Source organism: Mastomys coucha, unplaced genomic scaffold (genome assembly GCF_008632895.1).
Source record: "Mastomys coucha isolate ucsf_1 unplaced genomic scaffold, UCSF_Mcou_1 pScaffold13, whole genome shotgun sequence".
NCBI classification, from domain to species: Eukaryota; Metazoa; Chordata; class Mammalia; order Rodentia; family Muridae; genus Mastomys; species Mastomys coucha.
The window spans coordinates 17,926,460-17,947,670 of record NW_022196895.1 but is presented as its reverse complement, the minus strand read 5'-3'; the positions used below and the strand labels follow the sequence as shown (position 1 = coordinate 17,947,670).

Below are 21,211 nucleotides of genomic sequence, written 5' to 3'. Positions count from 1 at the left end.
CCCCCCCCCCCCCCCGCTTACCAACCCACCCTCTCCCACTTTCTGGCCCTGGCATTCCCCTACACTGGGGCATAAACCTTCACAGGATCAAGGGCCTCTCCTCCCATTGATGACCGACTAGGCCATCCTCTGCTATACACATGCTGCTGGAGCCATGAGTCCCACCATGTGTGCTCTTTGGTTGATGGTTTAGTCCCTGAGAGCTCTGAGGGTACTAGTTAGTTCATATTGTTGTTCGTCCTAAGGGGCTGCAAACCCTTCAGTTCCTTGGATCCTTTCTCTAGCTCCTTCACTGGAGACCCTGCGCTCAGTCCAATGGATGGCTGTGAGCCTCAACTTCTGTTTTAGTCGGGCACTGTCAGAGGCTCTCAGGAGATAGCCCACTCTTTAGATTCAACTTGAATCATCACTCCTGTAGAAAGACCATCTCTGACGACCGCAATTAAGGCCATCACCAGAGCCATCACCTGGCCTGCTCATCTTGATTATCTATATTTCTTTGTGTCCTTCCTCCCTATAAGCAGGTTGTACCCCGAGAGCAAGGGTGTTTGGGGCTTCGTTCATTACCACATTATCAGTAGAAAAGTATCTGCAGATAAAGAATATTTAGTAAATGCTATTAAAGACATCAGCAAACAGCCACCAGTAATGAGCAAAATCAACAACAGAGCTTACACATGTATGTTGAAGGGAAAACAGGCATAGTATCATCTCCTTACAGTTTCCTGCAGCATCCAGAGGTCTGCTCAGTATCCCCTTCCTATACCTGGCCTCTAATTTTCCTGTACTGGCATCCTATTGTTCTGAAGACATCACCAGCCAGTGCTCTGAGACTTATGCATGTGCTATTCCTATTACTACTTTCTTCACGGTCTCCACACTACAGTGCCTGCTCACTTTGGAGGTCATCTCCTTGGCCATTCAGAAGGTCATCTCCCAGCCTCTGTCAGAACTTCCCACCTTCATCATTCCCTCACACCAGCCTTGATTTCCTTATCTTCATTGCACTTAAATTTTGAGACAAAAAGCCCATTTTGTTGCTTGTGATGTGTGTTCTCTGAGTAGACATCTTCTAGACACTGTTCCCAGGACTTGCAGCAGGTACAGCGCTGCCTAGTGTTGAATAGACACACAGCAAATGAAGATTGAATGCACACACAATTTAGTGCAAAACAGCAACATGTTAAAGAGCGCACATTAGGATAATGCTTCTGTCTGCATTAGAGAAAATGCTCCCAAACACAGACTTGTGATTCCAGCTACTGAAAAGACTGCAATAGAAAGTTAACAAGTTTAAGGCCAGTTTGGGAAACTTAGTGAGACTCTGCCTAAAACCAAAATGTAAGAACTAGAAAATGGCTTGGACATAGCCCAGTGGTTGAATGCTTACCCAGCATGCAAGCTGTCCTAAGTTCAATGACAAATACCACTAAATAAATAAATAAGCTTAATATGTGTAATCTTTCTGAAAGAAAAAGCCAAGCATGTGTGTTCCAGTAGTGCCCTTCATGACAGAAAACTGACTGGCTAAGGTTCAGGAACACATACTTACTCTCTCTCTCTCTCTCTCTCTCTCTCTCTCTCTCTATATATATATATATATATATATACATATATATATATATATATATACACACACACACATATATACACACACATATATGTATATATACATATATATGATGTATATGTGTACATATATATGTATATGTGTATATGTATATGTGTATATGTATATCATCACATATACTTACAAATATAATTGATTTTCTAAAAACGTAAAATATGCTATTTTGGATGGGTTTGTCAGCTTACTTTTCTGAAGACACAAGGATATCAAGGCCCGCATAACTGTTCCATTTAAACAACAAACTGTCAACTCCTATTGAATTGGTAATCCTCCTATATTCTTGGCTTGGCTCAAGCAATCTCTCGCTTGAAGTTCATGAATGTTGTGAGTTCTGACATGTATATGCTTTCTACTAGAAGATAGCTATATTTCCTAGAGGTGTAACATGAAAGGAGACATTAATTTGCATCTCCAGGAGAATAAGGCCTTTGTGGAAAGAAGTGAGCCCTCTGGATACTTGCTATACCATGAGAGGATCCTGTGCCTCTACATCCAAGGTTAAAACAGGCACTATTTGTTTAAAAATAGTCATAACCCATTGTCAGTAGACTCTACCTACCCTCATGGACTGTTTTTGTTTTGTTTTGTTTTGTTTTTGTTTTGTTTTGTTTCTGACTCCATAAAGCAAGTGTACTCATTTTAGTAGACAAATGAATTGAATAGCCTCTTTTTGAATGAAGGAATATAGTGGCAAATAAACACATAAAAACTGTTCAAACTTTGACCATCAGAGAAATGAAATTCCCTCCACTCAGAGTGGCTGGCATCAAGGAAACAAGAAGCTTCGAATGTCAGTGAGGGTGTTAGGGGTAAGGGCTAGGGATATGGGACGAACAATATATACCATGGATAAGGATGTGACTTAGTCTGGCCTCTGTGAAACTCAGTGTAGAGAGTTTTCATCCACAAAATAGGATCTCCACAAGATCCAGCTACTTACAGATATTCACCCTCAAATAACCAAGGGTGACATGGAATAGAGACACCTGTACCAGCCATATTTACTGGAGCAATGATAGTCAAGTCATGGGCTCTCCCATGTCCCAAACAGCAGACAAGGGATAAAGAAAATGTAGTGTATATATACAATGGAGTTTTATTCATTCAAAAAGAGCAAATTGTGTTACATGCAAGGAAAAAAACAGCACTGAGAATGACCATGTTAAGGGGAGGAGGCTAGACTCAGGAAAAACCTATCATGTCTTTTCTGTCAGCCATGGAACCCAGGAAGGGTAAGGAAGAATCAACATTAAAGTAAAAGGATTATTTAGGATGTAGAAATGGAATGGGAGTAAGAGGGAGAGTAGAAATGAAAACAACACAGGGCATGAACAGATCAAAACATACTATGTGCATGTATGAGACATCAAATTGAAACCCTTTACTTTTGTATAGTTACTACATGTTAATAGAAACACATCTTACTTTAAGAAAACCAGCAACTTTCATAGTTATATGTACAGAAAAAAATTGAAATAGTACTTGCATTTTAAATATCAAAGTAATAAGCACATTTAAAGTATGAAGCAGTATAAAACTGTATATGAATCTCAGGGACACTCTCATTGAACACTCAGGAACTCAGTAATTATTTTCTGGTTGGCTGAACACACCTATTGAAAGTCAGTAGAGTGAAATGCATAAGATCGTGGGTCGGGGTCCAGACATTCCCATGTTTGGAGTAAAGCTGTGGTATTCATTAGCTGAGTATGACCTTCAACAAGTGACTTACCCTCCCAGGGCCTCAGTATTTCTCCTAGAAATTTGGTGGTTGAGTTATGTCTGGTCCACAGTTACATATAAATAAATATAGGTACATTCATTATCTGTAATACCATATATTCTTACCATCCATAGTAATTTTAATTCATCTGATATATATTTTTTCTAAATGGGAACAAATTAATAGCAAGGGATAAACATGTATATTTTCAGAGATATAATCTCTATAAACATACAAACATAATTATGTATTCAATTTAACATATGGCTCATGGTCAATGGTAAATGGTTGTTATCACAAAAAGCAACACATTACACGAGGACTCCATTCTCGTTTCTCACCCAGGTACAGTTTTGTGCACAGCATCCCGAAGCATTTTATTGCAGTGGCACAGGGAGGGGTGAAAGACTGTGTGTCTAAGATTTATATGGCTTTAAAATCGTGGGAAAACAATTAACAGGTATAGAAGTTCACTGTAGCAGTGATCAGGCTTGTAGCAATTGCTGACATCTGTTTTACACGTGACGATCCGTCATTCCACAGGGTCAATACTGTGACTAGCTCTCTCGAGTTTGCACCTTCATAGCATCTCCCTAGTGCTTTCTACTTGTTTAATTTAAAATATTAAATATTGTCAAATGTTTGATTGAATGTCTCAGATCAGAGTAAAACTTCAGGTGCATGGGATGGGGAAACTGTAATAACAAAAAACAAAAGTCAGAAGAAAACAAACAAACAAAGGCCTGCCTCAGATTTAAAGACCCATAGAAGTGTTCTCGAGTGACCAGAGCATTTTCTTTTGTGAGTTTTCTGGCTTCTGACCCATTTTTTTCCCTTCTAGCATAACTCGTTTGTGTGAGATAAAGTTGAGACTCCTCACAAAGGGCCTTATAAACATGTGTTATTCGATTTTAAATCTGATTTGAAAGTGCCTCTCTCCTGCTCCCTCAGAGTAAAGTGACCTTTTTAAATGGAGGGAAAGTGGCTTTAGATGACAGACTTGATAAATGCGGTCGTGCTCACTCAATAAAATAAGGCCCAGTGCATTTGAGGATAAATCAGTGAAATGTACAGCCCCACCTGTCTGTCTCCATCACTCATTTCCACTGTCACTTTCACAGTGGCTGATGGATCACAGTTGCTGTAAAATTAGACAGCCTTTAATCTCATTTCATCCTGATTAGCTTCTCTGTCCCCTTTCCCTCTAACTCACTGACTGACACGCTAAAAACTCAGAGCGGGCTGTGCATGAATGTGGAGGGCCAACCTCCTCCACCACCTGCTTGTGCACACACACAGGTGTCCACCGCTAGAGAAGTCTGGAAAGGACAAGAGGTGGCCTTGGGGTGACTTCAAAGAGAATGGGTGTGTGCAGAACGCAGTGACCTTCTCAATGGACTGCTGGCCGTTGTCGCCTGCCCTGTTTCCCCTTCCTTCCCTTCAGCTTTAATCAGGAGTCAGAGGAGTTAGAGCTCTTTCAAAATTCATACACTGATCAAATATTTTATTTGTAGTGAATTTGGGTGTGTTTTACATTCAGCCTAGATCTCAAAGAGGCTGTTTATAGCTTTCTACTTTACAGTGAGAATTCAGAAAGAATAATAATTCATAAATGTGAATACTGCAATGCCTAATCAAGTAGTATAATATGCAGGATTGTCAAACAAAAATAAAAACATGCAGAGAAATAGGACTACCACCACAAACCCGTTGCATCAGGACTTTAAGGAACATCTTTGCCCTGCTTTTGAGGAGTTCAGTAGTTAGCTTAGAGCAATAGCTTCATTTGTTTGCACAAAGCATAACAATAGGGGTAATCAAATGAGAAAGAGGCTTAGGAATAAATCGTGTATTATTTCCTTCACTTAATTTTTGCCTGAATGGGAACAAATGCACAGCAGGAGTAAGCACAAGTGTTGATACATTTTCAGAGATTTTGTTTTATTATGAGGCTGAACTCATGGCTAAAGAGAAGAAAATACCATTTTTTTTCTTAAAAAAAAAAAAAGAGTTGGACACGGAGCACATCAAAATTTTAAAATAAGTATATGGAGCATATGGCTGGCCATGGAGTGAGTAAACTGAGCTTCTGGCTTCTATTTCTGCACAATGTCACATGTTATTAGATGCATGCAATGACAGCAAATGCTGTGTGAATTCACAGGTCAGAGGTCATTACGTCAAGCTGAAACAGCCAGGCACAACAAGTGATGGGGTAGCCTAGTCTTCTTTCAGTACTTTGGAAGAGATATCATCATTTAAACTGCAGTGACTTAATTGATTTTTAAAATACAGTTTAAAATACAGTTTCAAACTTAATTGCTCAGTGAACCAAACAGATAGACATACACCAAGGAATTCAGAGTCATGGCTCAACAAGACCTATCAGTTGAGGGCATTTTCTGAAGATTAAAGTAAGCATTACTTTACCATTTTTTTTTCTTAAAAAAAAAAAATGAGTTGGACACGGAGCACATCAAAAGATCTAGAGGGGGTCTAGAGACATTCTAAAGATGAAGAAGTCCCTGATTAACTCCCTAAATTAGGCATATACATATAAATACTTTTTCTCTTGTGGCTATAACTTCAGAAGATGAATAGTGACAGTAAATATTAGTTAATGAATCAGAATTCTTACAACCTTTTGGTACTTTAGTAGGAAGCTTAAAGGATGCACTTATAGAAAGAACTATTTACTGAGTTCTCTTTCTAAAAGCCATATATACATACATATACATATACATATATATATGCCAGTATGAGTTATCTCTGAGAACGCTAGGAGCTAATTAAACCAAATGAAATGAGAGATGTATATATACCTCTCAAAATAAGCCAGATATAAGATAGTTTCCTCCTCAGTTATGCAATAAACATTCTCTCTCTCTCTCTCTCTCTCTCTCTCTCTCTTTCTCTCTCTCTCTGTCTGCATTGGCAAAGAAGCGCAGAGTAAGAATTGGCTGGGATTCATATTGATTTCCCACTGCACTGGTTTCTTAAGTGCTCTGTTGATCCGTGTCAAGCAATAAGTTCCCTGCCTGAACAGGCACATCACCTCCCCATTTGTCCTCACCTAGATTTAAGGTGCCCATATGATGAGCTGAACAAGGACATCATTTTTCCTACTGGTGTCACTGGGCCCAGACCACTGCATGCCATATGATAACTAATGCTGCACACATACACAATCACCCTACGATATTATATCAGTGGGGACCAACACTGCACAGCACCAAAGGTGACAGCATCACCCTGCTTGGTACGTTGTGACTTTCCAAAGGAGATGCAAATGTCAGAGAAAACTGGCTTTGGTGGGTTTATGAATAACACCCCTCCACTCAGCCTCTGCAGTTGGGTGCGGGAGAATGGATATGCATGACATTGCTGACAGTTTTTATCTCTGCTACAGAAGAGCTCCGATGCAGATAGATGGAAAATGTGTGATTGTGCTGCTAATGACATTGTACAGGAAATTAAGCGTATACATTTGGAGGAGGCATTAAATCAGCAGGACCTTAATTTAAAAACTTAAAACTGTATGGAAATTACGCCTGCTCAATGCTGTGGAGTAGAAAGACACACAGCACCCCAGTCTGTTTGTAGAAAGATTGCCAGCAAATGGTTCCATATTATTGAGAGTTAGTTCTCTCAGGAAGTGGCTGCCAGCCCTGACCATTTGGGAGTGTCAGTCATTGCCACAGAAATGACTCTCCCTGCCATTGAACAGACAACGTGAGCTAAAAGGATGGAAAGCAGCATGCAGGTTGTTCTTGACTAATTCCAGGAATAGCATTATGCAAAATTGATCCAAAGGGGTTGGGCTTGAAACTGCTCGAAACATATCACTGAGCCGGGGCGTTTGGCTCATAGGAATTGTGGGTATATTGCTGTTGCCTGTTGATGGAGTCTTGTGTTCTGTACACACTTTGGTGAAGTACATAGCTGGTAAGCTGGAGGTATTGGAAATTTTTATATGTCCTTTTTTTTTTCTTGATTCCAGTTATGCCTTACAACAGTGCCCACCACTGCGTTGTCGAGGTAGAAAACTTCCTGTTCGTGTTGGGTGGAGAGGACCAATGGAACCCTAATGGTAACTATTGAACAGTTACTTTGAACAACTCAGCTTTATGTAACTACAACAAAGTATCGGAGGAAACTGACTTTAAAGAGAAAAGATTCATCCATTTCAGAGTTCTGGAGGTACACAGCTGGGTAACTCAGTTTTGGTGACCCACTGTGGAAGGAGTGACACCATCAATGGGGCCATAAAAGAAGAGAAAAGATGGACGCAGTCCTACAATACCTTCTGAGGATAAGGCTCTGATGAACTTAGGACTGTCCATAGATCTACCTCCTAAACTTCCCATCTGCTAGTACTATCATCTTGTGAACCAAACCCTTACCATGAAGATGAGATTTGGGTAAACAGTGGTTTGTCCACTTACCATAGCAATGTTGAGCAAGTACACACACTGTAAAAAGGATTACTATCCATCCCTTTTAGACTTAATGTTGAAACTACGGTTCTGTGTAACATGGGCAAATGGAGAGGTTATGAGGTTCACTGATGGAGGGAGGGAGGATACTCATGGAGCAGGCTGAGGACATATGTAACAGAGCATTCAAGTGCCAATTCTCTGTGGACTTAGCTTCACAGTGATGCCCAGCCCCTACCCTTATCCATCCCCTGAGGAATGCCACACGCAGAAGCAAAGACTCCCCAGGGGAAGGTTGAGTCAGCTGCAGCTGTTCAGATCTTCACCCACTACTCTCCTCCCATTCTTTCTATATGAGAACAAGGTTGCAAGAAGCATTCTCTCGTTATGCAGCATGGAACTCTAATTCAAATTCCTTTGCAGCAGGTAGAACCACAAGCCCAGAGCACCCACCTTCCTCACTGCAGCCTTGACAAGCATGTCCTCCATGGTTTGTCCACCATCTTTCCCATAACTGTGATTCCTTCCTAAATGAAAGGAGACCTTTTGATACACATTACAAACCAAACACAAGAATGCTGTTTCTTGTAGACTATGCAAAACGATTGTGGTGTTTTTAGAAAGCTTGTAAGTGAGGGCAGAGCCACAGTTGTAGCTTTCTGTATTACAGAGATAATTATAACTGAGGAGCCATAAAACAGCTTGCAGGTACACATTTTTACTTTAAAACCCCAGAACATCCCACTGAAATTACATATACTGCATATATTTTATTGTGAATGCTCTCTTTCAGCATCTGCACCAAGGTGAATTGTGTAAAAGTCACAACATCTGCTCCTTCTAGAAAATTGTAAAGGAAAACAAGCCAGGCTGCCCACTTATAAGAAAGGGAGAGAGTTGGGGAGACAGCTCAGTCAATAAACTGTTTGCCTTGCAAGCACAAGAACCTAATTCAATCCCCAGAAATCAGAGTTAAAAAGAAAATTAAGGTAGGTATGGTGGGGTATTCCTGTAATCCAAGCACCAGGGATAAGGAGACAGGGATCTCTAAGGATCCCTGGATACTCAACCTGCCTACTTGGTAAGTCCTAGACCAGTGAGAGACTCTACCTAAAAGATTACAGCAGACAGTACCAGAGGGATAACAGTTGTGCTTGTCCTTTGATATCCTCATGTAAGGGCTCACACACGCATGCCCTCCACCCATCCTGACACACACACACAAGATCACACACACAGAGGAGATGTTTTCAGGCCCAACATTTTTGTTGTACCTCAGCATTAAAAGTGAAATGATCAGACCTTTGTAGAATCCATAAGGAATCACTCCACACAGCCACTGGATTTAATTAAGAAGCAAAGAGTCTCCAAAACATTCTTGGGAGGGCCAGAGTAAAGCTAAAAACACTGCCCACAAGATGGCTTAGCCAGGAAAGGAACTTATTGCCAGGTATGATGATCTGAATTCAATTCCTAGTACCTACATGATAGGTAGAATGAGAGAACTAACTCCCACAGGTTGTCTTGACTTCTGCAAGTATGCCATGACACACATAAAACTTTCCACATAACTGAGTCTTTTTAAAAAAGAAAAAAAAGTTTCACTGTGCAGCTCAGGGTATCCCCAAACTCAGGATTGTCCTGCCTTGGTTTCTCAAGTGCTAGGATTACAGGCATGAGTCCTGATACCTGACCTTTCCCCCCCACCCCCACTCCCACCCCCGACCCCAGTGGTAGGGATTAAACTCAAACCTTGTTCCTATTGTGAAAGTACTTTAGCACAGTACTAACAATCACAGTGCAAACATTATCCTAATCAACAACCGATTAAACAGCTCCTGGGGCCTCAGATAATAACATGCTTGCTGCACTAGCAGGAAGACCTGACTTTGACCTTCAGGACACATAGAAAAGGCTAGGTCTGGTGGCAAAAGCTGTCATTATAGTGCTGGGGTTGATTTGAGGACAGGTGGATTTCGAGGACTCCTTAGCCAGTCAGCTTGGCCTGTTGAAGCCCAGATTAGTAGGCAAACCTGTCACAACAAGGCGAAGGGCACCTGGAGAACGACATCTACATGTGATCTCTGGCTTCTGCAAACATTCACACACCTGCACACTTGCAGGCACTTGCACCCACACACACAGGCACAGACACACACACACGTACAGCTGTGCACATGTACAGACACATGCACACACGTGCTCCATGAGCATAGGCCAGAATATATAACTATTATCTGCTTGCTCTTCAACTTCAAATCAAAAATGCATCCCAGAGAACTAGTTGGGAAGTGGGGGAGAATTTAGAGGATATTCTGATCTCTCTACTCAAGAGGATTAGGCTTTTTTCTTTGAATTAATTCAGAGACCTAGATGACGCCATTTGAGTGTTCTGATTTCACTCGACCTGCACCTGAAGCAGACAGCAGCCAGGATTCAAACCCTGTGTGAACACACTGGCAGAAAGGCTATCAACCCCAAACCATACCTCCTGCTGGAAAGTACGGTTTCACCCACTGGAAACTTAGGGTGCATCATGTGGATACTTCCACGGCAGTTTCTTGTCATGTCAGAGCGCCAAGGCATGGTGGTGTGCTTCTGTGTGCGTGATCAGCATCACTGATCATGCCAACAACTGTCTTCTCTGTGTTTTAGCTGCTAGAAAGTTCAGAGTAAAGTTTTAGTGTGTTGACCCCACCATTACCCTCAGTTACAGGCCTAGAAGCTCTCTCTTTCTATAAAATTCCTTTTTAGAATCTTAGAGACTTCCAGATGGACATTTGGTTTCTTTAAAACGAGGGGAGCTGGTTATATTAGAGGCAAGTAAGCTAGACTTCAGTTCCCTGTGTCAATTCAAATTGTATTTTAATTAAAAATGCTCTACAAATTTGTTGATGGGCATCTTCAGGTGGAAGATAAAAATAGAAGGCAAAGTTAGCCTATTCAATGAGGGCTGTATCTGTGGCCAATGATCAGCCAATATTATAGCTAAGAAATGGGCTGCATCTATTTCTGAGAAAACTGGACTATGTACCATAACTATCACAATTTCACAAATACTTTGCATGTAGCTACAAATTCTGTCCATCTGATCAACCACAGTAGTATTGGTAGTTGATGAGCACTCAATATTTCAGCCAGAAAATGTTTGCTGAAATTTCACTTAATCCTCAGAAGCACCTTGTGAGCCATAATCTATGGTAGCTCCAGTTTTTCTACTTAAGGAGAGTAACCCTGAAGAGTATCCTTTTAAGAATATAGTGTTCACAAGAAAAAAGGAAATGATTCCATCATAGATTTATCTGATTTCAAGATCTTGGTCCAAAACAACGATTACATTGTCTTTCACCTAAGAACTTTTCATTGATCTGGTCAACCATGGTTTAAACAAAAATTGTGATTTTTGCCATTGGTCTTAAAAAATGCTACAACAATGGGAAGTGGCTTCCACTTGCTCCCACGAACTCTAATCACTTGATATCTCATAAAAACATTAAAAAGACTTGAGCCACTCATCAATGTGAAGTTTTCATATTATGATGTCCTATGCAACTAATCCCAACACAGAGGATAAATATGCTAATATAAAAATACTTTTATGTAACAGCTATACAAGAGAACAGTTAAACACATGATTCAAATGTTATGCACACATACATCTGTCCTAAAGACAAGAACTCAAGTTCAGTGTTAATTCATATGAAAATAGTTTATGAAAAGTATAATCTGTGAACTTCAGATCATGCTCATAAAACATAAGGATGCACTTTGTCAAGCAGAAATATTATTTTATTTATTGGTAGTCTTGGTTACATGACCAAAAATGCACATCAGAAAACTAGTATTAGTTACAAGACCAATAACCAATATACATACATTTCTATTCAGCTATAGTATAAACATTACCTCCTGTCAACTTGTTACATGTCATAGTAATAGGAATGTAGCCATATATACTATTAGAATACATAGAAATTTGGTTTACATTTACAACTTGAACTAACTCCTCAAACAACTAAGAGGGGATTTTCATTCCCTACTTTAGAAACTTCTCCCACCTTCTCATTCATCTCTTCATACAATGCTATCAGATGGTGGGGCATCATCACCAGAAGAGAAGTAAAGAAAAAGTCAGAAATAAAATAAAGACCCAGATATGGTGGGGGAAATCCTGTAATCCCAGTGCTAAGAGAGAGGGGATAGAAAGATCCAAGGTTTGAAGCCAGTCTAGACAGCTCCTGAAATCTTATTGGAATGAATGGTCAAGGAAAATCTGAGACAGGTGAAAGGAAGGAAAAGGGAAAAGACTGAGGAGAGAAAAGGTAGTAGAAAGAAACAGAGAGAATAGGAAGAAGTGGGGAAGGAAAGGAACTGGAAATGGAAAGAGAAATGGTAGAGGAGGAAAAGAGAGGGTAGGAGAGAAGAGGGGAGGGGAGAAGGAAGGAGAGGAGGGGAGGGAAGCATAAGGGAGGCAGAGTGGGGTGGGGTGAGATATGAATAATTATAGGAAACAGTGGAAAGATGGGGAGAGGGTAGAGAAAATAGGAAAAATCTGGGAGGAGTAAACTATTTTCCAAAATTCCATCATATGGAATCATCATACCACTCTGAAGCCTCTAGAAGAGTCTCAAGGGTAAGCCCCATGGCAGCAAATAAAGTCCACTTTAACTCACTTTCGTTTCTTATAAGGCTCATCATCTTCTTGGCTTCTCCCCTGCCAATCTCAGAACTTCATCCTGTTTAAAGTCCCAGTCCCCAACCTGTTCCTCATGCACACCACCATCCCTGCCTCTGGAGATACTAGTTAATGTCACACCCCTTCAAACCAGGCTCTGCTGAGCCTTTTTTTCTGAATGAATTCCACTTCCGTTCTACAAGAAATCAAGATTTCTGGTTTGTACCCCTGCTACTCAGCACAGGAAGGTTCCTTCACCCCATTACCAGAAGTAGCAGATTCCTTCTTCCAAACAGAAACTCTGCCCCAAACTTTATAAAGAAACAGTACTATGTATGCATGGTGGATGACTTCTGACTCTTATGAACAGTTTTAGTTTTCAGATGCTGTTTGGAAATTAACAAGAAACTTGAGCACCAAAGAAAATGTTTTCCTACAGGGAATTATGACAAATTTGCCCCCCAAAAAATTTCTCAAAAAAAAAAAAAAACCAGCTTTAGACATAGAGTCCTTATTTGAGTTGGAGCCTCCCTAGTTGAAATTTCTAGGGCATCCTTACCATTCTTATCTTTCTTGGATTACCAGATAAGACCAACTTGGCATCACTTGTCAACATGTCCATTTAGGAACATAAGGAGTTCCATAAGGAACTCCAGATTTCCCATCTCACAATCCCTAGGATCCTTTGATATCTCTTTTGACTCATTTCATTAATTTCCTATCTATTCAAAACCAGGATAATTTTTTGAGAAGACCACTTTCCCAGTCACCCTTTCTAGTAAGGACCTGGCTTCTCCCTTCCATTGTACGACCAGCCCACTCAATGATAAACTTGTCAATAGATGACATTAGCACACTCAAGGTCCAGTCTTCTCCCAAAAACAGTAGGGACAAAGCTTTCAATACATAGTTTTCTAAGGACAATTAAGACTCCCAACATAAACTACATATTTTCTTCTTGTAGCTAGCTCTTTCTATACAGATATAAGGTCTGATTATTGGTCCCTATTACCTAAGTTCAAGAACTTTTCAGTATTCTTGAGCTTAAATACTTGAAAATGACCACCAAACACTCTCTTGATCTGCATCTCCTAGTTCAGTCTTCTGTTGGTTTAGGAAGTGCTGGGAAGCATTGTGCAGTGTCTTACCTTCATGTCTTTATATTTTGGTCTCTCCTGAGTTGTCTCCATTGGCTTTCTCCTCAACATCAGCTCACTGTAGGAACATTTGTCAGGGCCACCCATACCCTTCATAATCTCAGCTGCTTGCTCCCTTCTATCACTAGCACTATTTGAGTTGGCTTTCAAAATACCATTCTTACTTTCGTTGTTTTATTTTTTCCTACCCTAGAGGTCACTTCTAAGACCCTTTATCTTACAATTCCAACCTCTTTTCTTAAGCGGTTTCATCCAGTCCTATACATTTAAATAATAACTCTGCACTGTAGCCTCCCAAACTGGCAGTGGTAACATTATCCACCAACTAGGTTAGCAGTTAACCCCTTTTGGCATCTTGTAGGTTTCTCTGGGTTAAAACCAAAACTGATCATATTAGGGAAATTCTATATTTTAATATTGGAGAGTGTTTCTGAGCACAAATGCTTGACCTTATTCAAAGGATGACCCTGCACAAAGCTCACTGCAAGCACCGCATAACTCAGCACCTATGTCCTGCTTTGTTCTTCTGCCCATATGATAATTAGGTACTGTGTTGTGACCAATCAGCCCTTTCCACCCATACTCCTACGAGCCCTTATATACCTTACCCTTGGAACAATAAAATAGAGCTGTCTACTCTGTCTCATTGAAAGGAAAAGAAAAACTGAGTTCATAACTTACTCCTTAGTTTCTACTCTCTCCCTACTTAGTCTTTGTCAGTCCAACAAACTGTGCAATCTTCAAGCCATTCACTCAGGCTAAAAACCAGACAGCTATGCTTAGTGATGCACCTTCTCTTGTACAAAAAGATGAGCCTGTACAGTAGATTTCAAACTTGATCATGCCTCAGCCATTCCAGCACACACGTGTGCATTCTGTTTATTCATGGAGAGAAATCTGGTACCATTACGTAGCTACAGATCATGAACAAAGACAGTATTTACAGTTGAGGCCTTGGGTGTGAGTTGGTTTCCACCTCTAGTGCTACACACAAAGTATTGTGTACTTGTTCACTTGCTTTTCTCGATTTGATGTCAATATATATGCAAAATAAGATTCATTTTAATACCTTGGAAGCACGTATGTGCTTTTTAAGCTCAGCAGAGGGGATAAGCTGGTTAAGCAGCTCAGAAGACTCATGCTTGCTTCCCAGTACAGCGCTTTGCTTACATCACAACAACGGTGCATCTCCCTGATGCACACAGAGTTTCTGTGATAACCATGCCCCATCATTACCACTGCTATTATTTCCATGGGGAGACACAAATCTCTACCACAGTTAGGTTTTGAGTCAGTAAAAATAAGTGCTAATAGTGGGAAATTGAGCAAGCATGGGGTTCAAGTATATGGAAAATATTTTACTTTTCTGTTAAACTTGCTGTTATCATTACTTCTCTAGAAAATACATTTTAATATTTTTAGGACAAAAGTCTACTCATAAAAAAGACTAGCCAGATATATTATACAAAGAATTCTCTAAAATGGAGAATTTGGGGACAGTAATTTCTTGTTTTTAAAACATAAAAATATCAAAACACAGAAAAAAATGATCCTGATATGCTGATAGTTTAGTAAACATGCATTTGGCATGGTTGATCGGGTTGAGTCAGTCCACAACAATAAAAAGAATGTACAAAGAGGAAACACATTTGAGGAAAGGGCTTCTTGCCTCTCATGCATTGCTACCGGGTCCCTGAACTTAATTCATGCTTGTTAAACCTGACAACAGAGATTTTTAAAACTGATAAATGCACAAATTAAGAAAGAGATCTAAGTTTTAAATATCTCAAAATGTATTTTTACAGGAAAACATAGTACAAATTTTGTCAGCCGGTATGATCCCCGATTTAATAGTTGGATCCAACTTCCACCCATGCAAGAAAGGTAAGTGTTTATTTCTTTTGCTTGAAACATGTAGGACTACTGTAGAGAAACACGGGTGATACATGATGAGGAACACTGAGAAGAGTCCATGAAAGTCATATGAGGAAAAGTACTAACCTTGCCTTACCCAAATTAGGTTGCTGACCGTCTTAATGAAAAATAAACTAATAAATGAGTTATTTGTCCTAAAATGAAGATAAAAATGTTTGCAGTAGAAGCAGTAGTAGATGTTTGTAGAAGATAAAATGTTGCAGGATTCATCCCATATACAGTTACCAAACCCAGACACTATTACGTATGCCATGAAGTGCACGGTGAAAGGAGCCTGATATGGCTGTCTCCTCAGAGGCCCTGTCAGAGCCTTACAAATACAGAGGCAGGTGCTTGCAGCTAACCATTGGACTGAGTGTAGGGTCCCCAATAGAGGAGTTAGAGAAGGGACTGAAGGAGTTGAAGGGTTTTGTAACACCATAGGAAGAACAACAATATCAACCAACCAGAACCCCCAGAACTCCCAGGGACTAAGCCATCAACAAAGGAGTACACATGGCTCCAGATGCATATGTAGCAGAGGACGGCCTTGACATGCATCAAGGGGAGGAGAGGTCCTTAGTCCTATGAAGGCTCGATAGATGCCCCAGTGTAGGGGAATCGAGGGTGAGGATGAGGGAGTGGGTGGGTGGGCCAAGGAACACCCTCATAGAAGCAGGGGCAGAGAGAATGTGATAAGGTATTTCTGGGAGGGAGGGAAACTGGGAAAGGGGATAACATTTGAAATGTAAATAAAGAAAACATCCAACAAAAATAAGAAAAATGTATGCAGTGTATCTTCATAGTGAAAACACTTTGGAAATGACATGTAGCCACTAGTTAATGGTTCTTATCAATGGTAATGTATCTAGGTCCTCAAAACTTAGTCTGCCACCCTCATAGCACTCTACAAGGCAATATAAAAGCTTCTATATTAAATATTTAAAAATTCAATATTAGATTTAATATTCAACATTAAAACTTGAGATTTGACATCTAAACCTATATTTAAATTTAATATTTCAAGACCTCAGATCATTTATATGTGCAAATCAAGAATAGGTCATTTATTAGCTTTAAAATATTAATCCTAGCCGGCCATGCTGGCACATTCCTGTAATCCCAGCACTTGGGAGATGGAGGCAAGATGATCCAAAATTTAAAAGGTTAGACTCAAGCACACAGCAATCTTAAGGCCAGTCTGTAGTACATGAGACCCTGCTCCCCAAAACAAAAAAAATGGCATCTCATGGTCTCATACATAGAATGCTTATCTCTAGTCTCTTAGATACCAAAGGACAGCAACAGTAATATGTGAATGAATATTTTATTTCTGTACTCAATCATGAAACCATGCCTTTGTATGCACATGATAATGTATATACATGTTAGATTTTAGACACTTAACTCTTTTGACATCCTTTTAAGCAAACCATCCAATAAGATAATGACAATAAGCAACAACTTCTTTTCTCCTCATCATCCAGAATTTAAAAAGCAGTAGGCTCTGTTAGCTTTCTTTCCTGTTCCAAACAATGAACCCCCTTCACATCTTATTCAATTAGATTGCACTGAGATCAAAGTTGATCCTTAGCACAGATTTCCTGTAATGGTAATCTTTATCCAAAATGGTTGTCTTTGCAGCAAGATAGTATGAATCTATTTAAATGTATTGAGAAGCTTAATATCTTCACACCCCGTAGGAATGAATTAAAACTCTCTTAGATAGACACATCAGTGCATGTTTACAACCTCAGCACTGATACAGAGGGATTATGACTTGGAGGCCAGCCTGGGCTGTACGGTGAGACCCTACCTCAATATATAAACAATCCTCTGAAGTAATAAGATGAAAAATGAGACTCTTTGAGAAGACTCCACACTATAAGCTGGAAAGAACCAGACGGTATCTTTAGCACCATGAGCTCATTTAAGAAAACCTCTCTCAGCCCTGAAGGTTCTATGCCCCAGTGTAGGGGATGCCAGGGCCAGGAAGCAGGAGTGCATGGGGTGGTGAGCAGGGGGAGAGGGGAGGGACCAGGGGATTGTTTTAGTTTCTGTTTATTTTATTTTATTTATTTATTTTTGGATTGGAACCTGGGGAAGGAGATATTGTAAATAAAGAAAACATCTAATAAAAAATAAATAAACTGAAAAATAAATAAATAAAATAATAATAATAAAAAAAGAAAACCTCTCTCATTCTCTCCACTGTACCTCAAGAAATACTGCCAAGTCAATCAATATCCTGACAAACCTCATGGGCCACGAGTTTCCTGCTCTCTTTCTCTAGCACACTTCAGCACTTCCTTTTGGGTTTGAGCTCCTTGTGACTATTACAGCAACTGTCTCACTTTGCCCTTTAATCAAAACCGTTCTAGAAAGTTCTATTTGCAAAAGAATCATCAACACATGTTTGAAATGTCATTGTCTCATCACCACCGTCCCCTTTGCTGGGGGCTGTACACCATGATAATTAACCTTCACGCCTTCAGCTTGGGAGGCATAACTCACGTCGCGGTCAATTATCTCACTATAGAGCCCCTAAGGATGGAAAGTATTGCTACAAAACCTAATTAGTAATTTTTTTAGAATGTGTATTGTTTACTTGATAGTCTATAATGACTTCCTCTGAGGCAGGGTGGCCTATCATGGCAAGGTCCTACTTAGACAATTTTTAGCAGCTCATTGACCTGACGAAAAGAACTGCCATGGTCTGTCGGCGCTCGGCAGCCACCATTGACAGGATGGACTGTTTAGTGTTTCTCTCGAAGTCATTATGGTATATCATGTCAGGTCTTCAGTAAAAGAAGTTTTCTTTCTTTCTTTTTTCTTTCTTTCTTTTTTGTTTGTTTGTTTTAAGATTTAGAACAATCAACCTGATAGAATGCATAACTCCTTCCAGAGCTGAGTAGGAAAATACAGACCTCACAGATAGATACCCAGTACTCTTCTGGTGCCATCTCTCCTGTAGGCTGGTTGGCCCATGCAGCAATCCATCACTTCAAATGAAATGTGTCTTCTGCCATTGCCAAGCTTCCATTCAAAATAGCAATGACCACCCGTGCTATACATGGTCATTAAACATAGAAGGAAGGAACCCAAGATAGATGAGCAATTCCACATCAGAGATACTTATTGAAATATTTAAGTTAATTTTATAAGACATAGATCATGAATCAAACCAGAAATTCTTCATCTACCTGTTTCTATTATTCTCCTGCCAAAGGGCTGAGACATTCTTTTGCTGAGAAGTTGTCAGATTGATTGAGAATAAGAGAAATGTGTTCTAAGTCATCTCGGGGATTACTCACCCTTACATAGCTGGGAACTGACTACTAGGCTATTTTACCTTTTCAGCTCTTCCAGTGGGGTTTGATAAAGCTGCTGAGTACCCTTCCTGTTCAGCAGGGAGTTAGACATATAGCCTGTAGTCTTACTCAACCATGGATGAGCTCACAAACTCCATGCTTTCTAGCTATGAATTTACAAGCAAAAGATTGAATGAAATACAATTTTAAATTTACACCTTGGAAACCAATGACTACTTCCCCAAAGAATCCTTCAATAGCCAATAGTTCAGCAAAGAAGCCCTGATTGTTTTTGGCTGATAACAGGCCCAGTGGTGTGCTTGCATGTGAACCCACCAGGATCCAAAGGGCAGTTCCAAACTCCTCCCTACACAGAGGGCCCTGGCTATACTCACTGGGTCACACAATGAAACAAAAAGACATAGACTTGGGAAAGGGATTTATAAGAAGGGGGTGTTTAGGGAGAAGATGGGGAGAGTGGGGGTAAGAGTAGTCACAGTGCACCATATACATGCATGAAATTATCAATGGATACATTCAATTAAATTATAGTAATAAAGTGAGGGCTGATGAACTATCTGGCTCTTAGATTTAGGATTTGATTCTGCCTCAAGATAGGGAAAACTTGAAAACTTAAACCAAAAGAAATGCTTTGGTGGCTTCAATTCTTTTAAGTAAAATAGACACTTTATATTTAGTAATAAAGCGCAAGTTTTTACTCCCTAGCCAATTTATAATATGTGGGGAAAAAGAGAAGTTTGGGAACAACAGCTCTCTGTTTCATTGAGTGTAAAACTAGAAACTAACATGTCCATAACATTCCCAAACTTAAATATTATTGGAGACATTATGGGAGACAATATTCAGCTTGAAAAACTCCTTGTTTTTAACTTGATGATGCAAGTCAACAATGCAAACTAGGTTAAGATTACAGCAATTTTGTTTTATGCTTTAGGATAAATATTATCTATATAGCTAGATAATAATACATAGACATATGTAGATAGATGATAAATGGAAAAATAAGAATAGAAAAATGTTGGATGACAGATGAATAGGTGATGGATATATAAATGATAGATGGTAAATGTATAAATGATGGAGATAGATAGATAGATAGATAGATAGATAGATAGATAGATAGATAGATAGATAGATGGATAGATGGATAGATGGATAGATGGATAGATGGATAGATGGATGGATGGATGGATGGATGGATGGATGGATGGATGGATGGATGGATGGATGGATAGACGACAGACAGACAGACAGACAGACAGATAGATAGGTAGATAGAGATGGTATATTGATAGAGCACCCTGAGGGTTAGCAAGGACTTTTAAAGATCTTAATATAAGCAGAGTTTAAAGTTTACCTATAAAAGTTATTTATTAGCCTTTCTAATCATATCTCAGAAGTGCTGAATAATGCTTCTGGCAGTGAGAGGAAGAAGTGAGAGGAAGAAGAAAGGAACAATGTGACATTATGACAGTGTGACTACATTAAGGAATATTTAATAGGATTGAACTAACCTTTCAAAAAATAGCATAAGCCAAGTGTGGTTTTTTTTCTACAGAGGAGAGAAAAACTAGTCTGGTAATATCTGAGCTTGGAACTCAGTGTTGCCAGATCACCGAGCCCTTGTTTCTAAAATGCATTTCAGGAACACACGTGCTGGTCCTGAGAGGGAATCTGGGGAAGAGTCCCCAGCAGCACTGTGGGAATTTCTACACACAGATTGCTCTTTGAGTTAGGAAGTGAAATCTGCTGATTCTTTCCATGTTAGATCCCAAATCCACTGTGTGTATAGGCCAGGAGCTCAGGAGGATCATCAAACCAGTTCTGACAGGCTGACTTGGTGTCAAAGGTCAAGAAACCAGTTCAGAACAAAATGAGAAAGCTGCCATGTAGAGCAGAAAGGGGGAGTTCAGACTGCCAGAGGGAGTCTACCTGCTGTTCTTCACAACCTCAACACCTATCAGGATGACCTACCATCTTCTGGATCAGTACTGAGAAGAACGCACAGTCAGTTATACACTGGTGACTCTTTAGTGCAATCAGTAAAGGTACCCTTTCAGATACCTCCAAGCCCATCACAGAATCATCTGGAAGAGGTACACTGACCTGCCTTGTCTCGGTGATGTAATGAGATGTGTGTCTTCTGAAGACTCGTGCCATTATTTTCAATGAAACATTTAAACGTGAAAAGAAAATAGCGTTAAATAATTTTGACAGATCATGATAATTAGAAAGCAATTGGAATCTGTCTATCCAAGTGAAAGAAGTCAGTGGACCAGCTCTTTGAACCTTATTTTGCAACCTTTAAAATCCTAATTCTACATTTAGATGAGATTCTCTCCTC

General features: G+C 39.8%; 1 protein-coding gene across 4 annotated transcripts in view; it reads left to right on the top strand.

Moving 5' to 3' along the window:
* The window catches only part of Klhl14 (kelch like family member 14), a 133,523-nt gene that overhangs the window by 99,958 nt on the left and 12,354 nt on the right, over positions 1 to 21,211 (top strand). For all 4 annotated transcript variants that reach the window (XM_031365071.1, XM_031365068.1, XM_031365069.1 and 1 more), the window contains exons 4-5: positions 7,354 to 7,443; positions 15,427 to 15,505. In XM_031365071.1, coding sequence (XP_031220931.1) covers positions 7,354 to 7,443; positions 15,427 to 15,505 — 169 coding nt within the window. The remainder of the gene's footprint in view (positions 1 to 7,353; positions 7,444 to 15,426; positions 15,506 to 21,211) is intronic.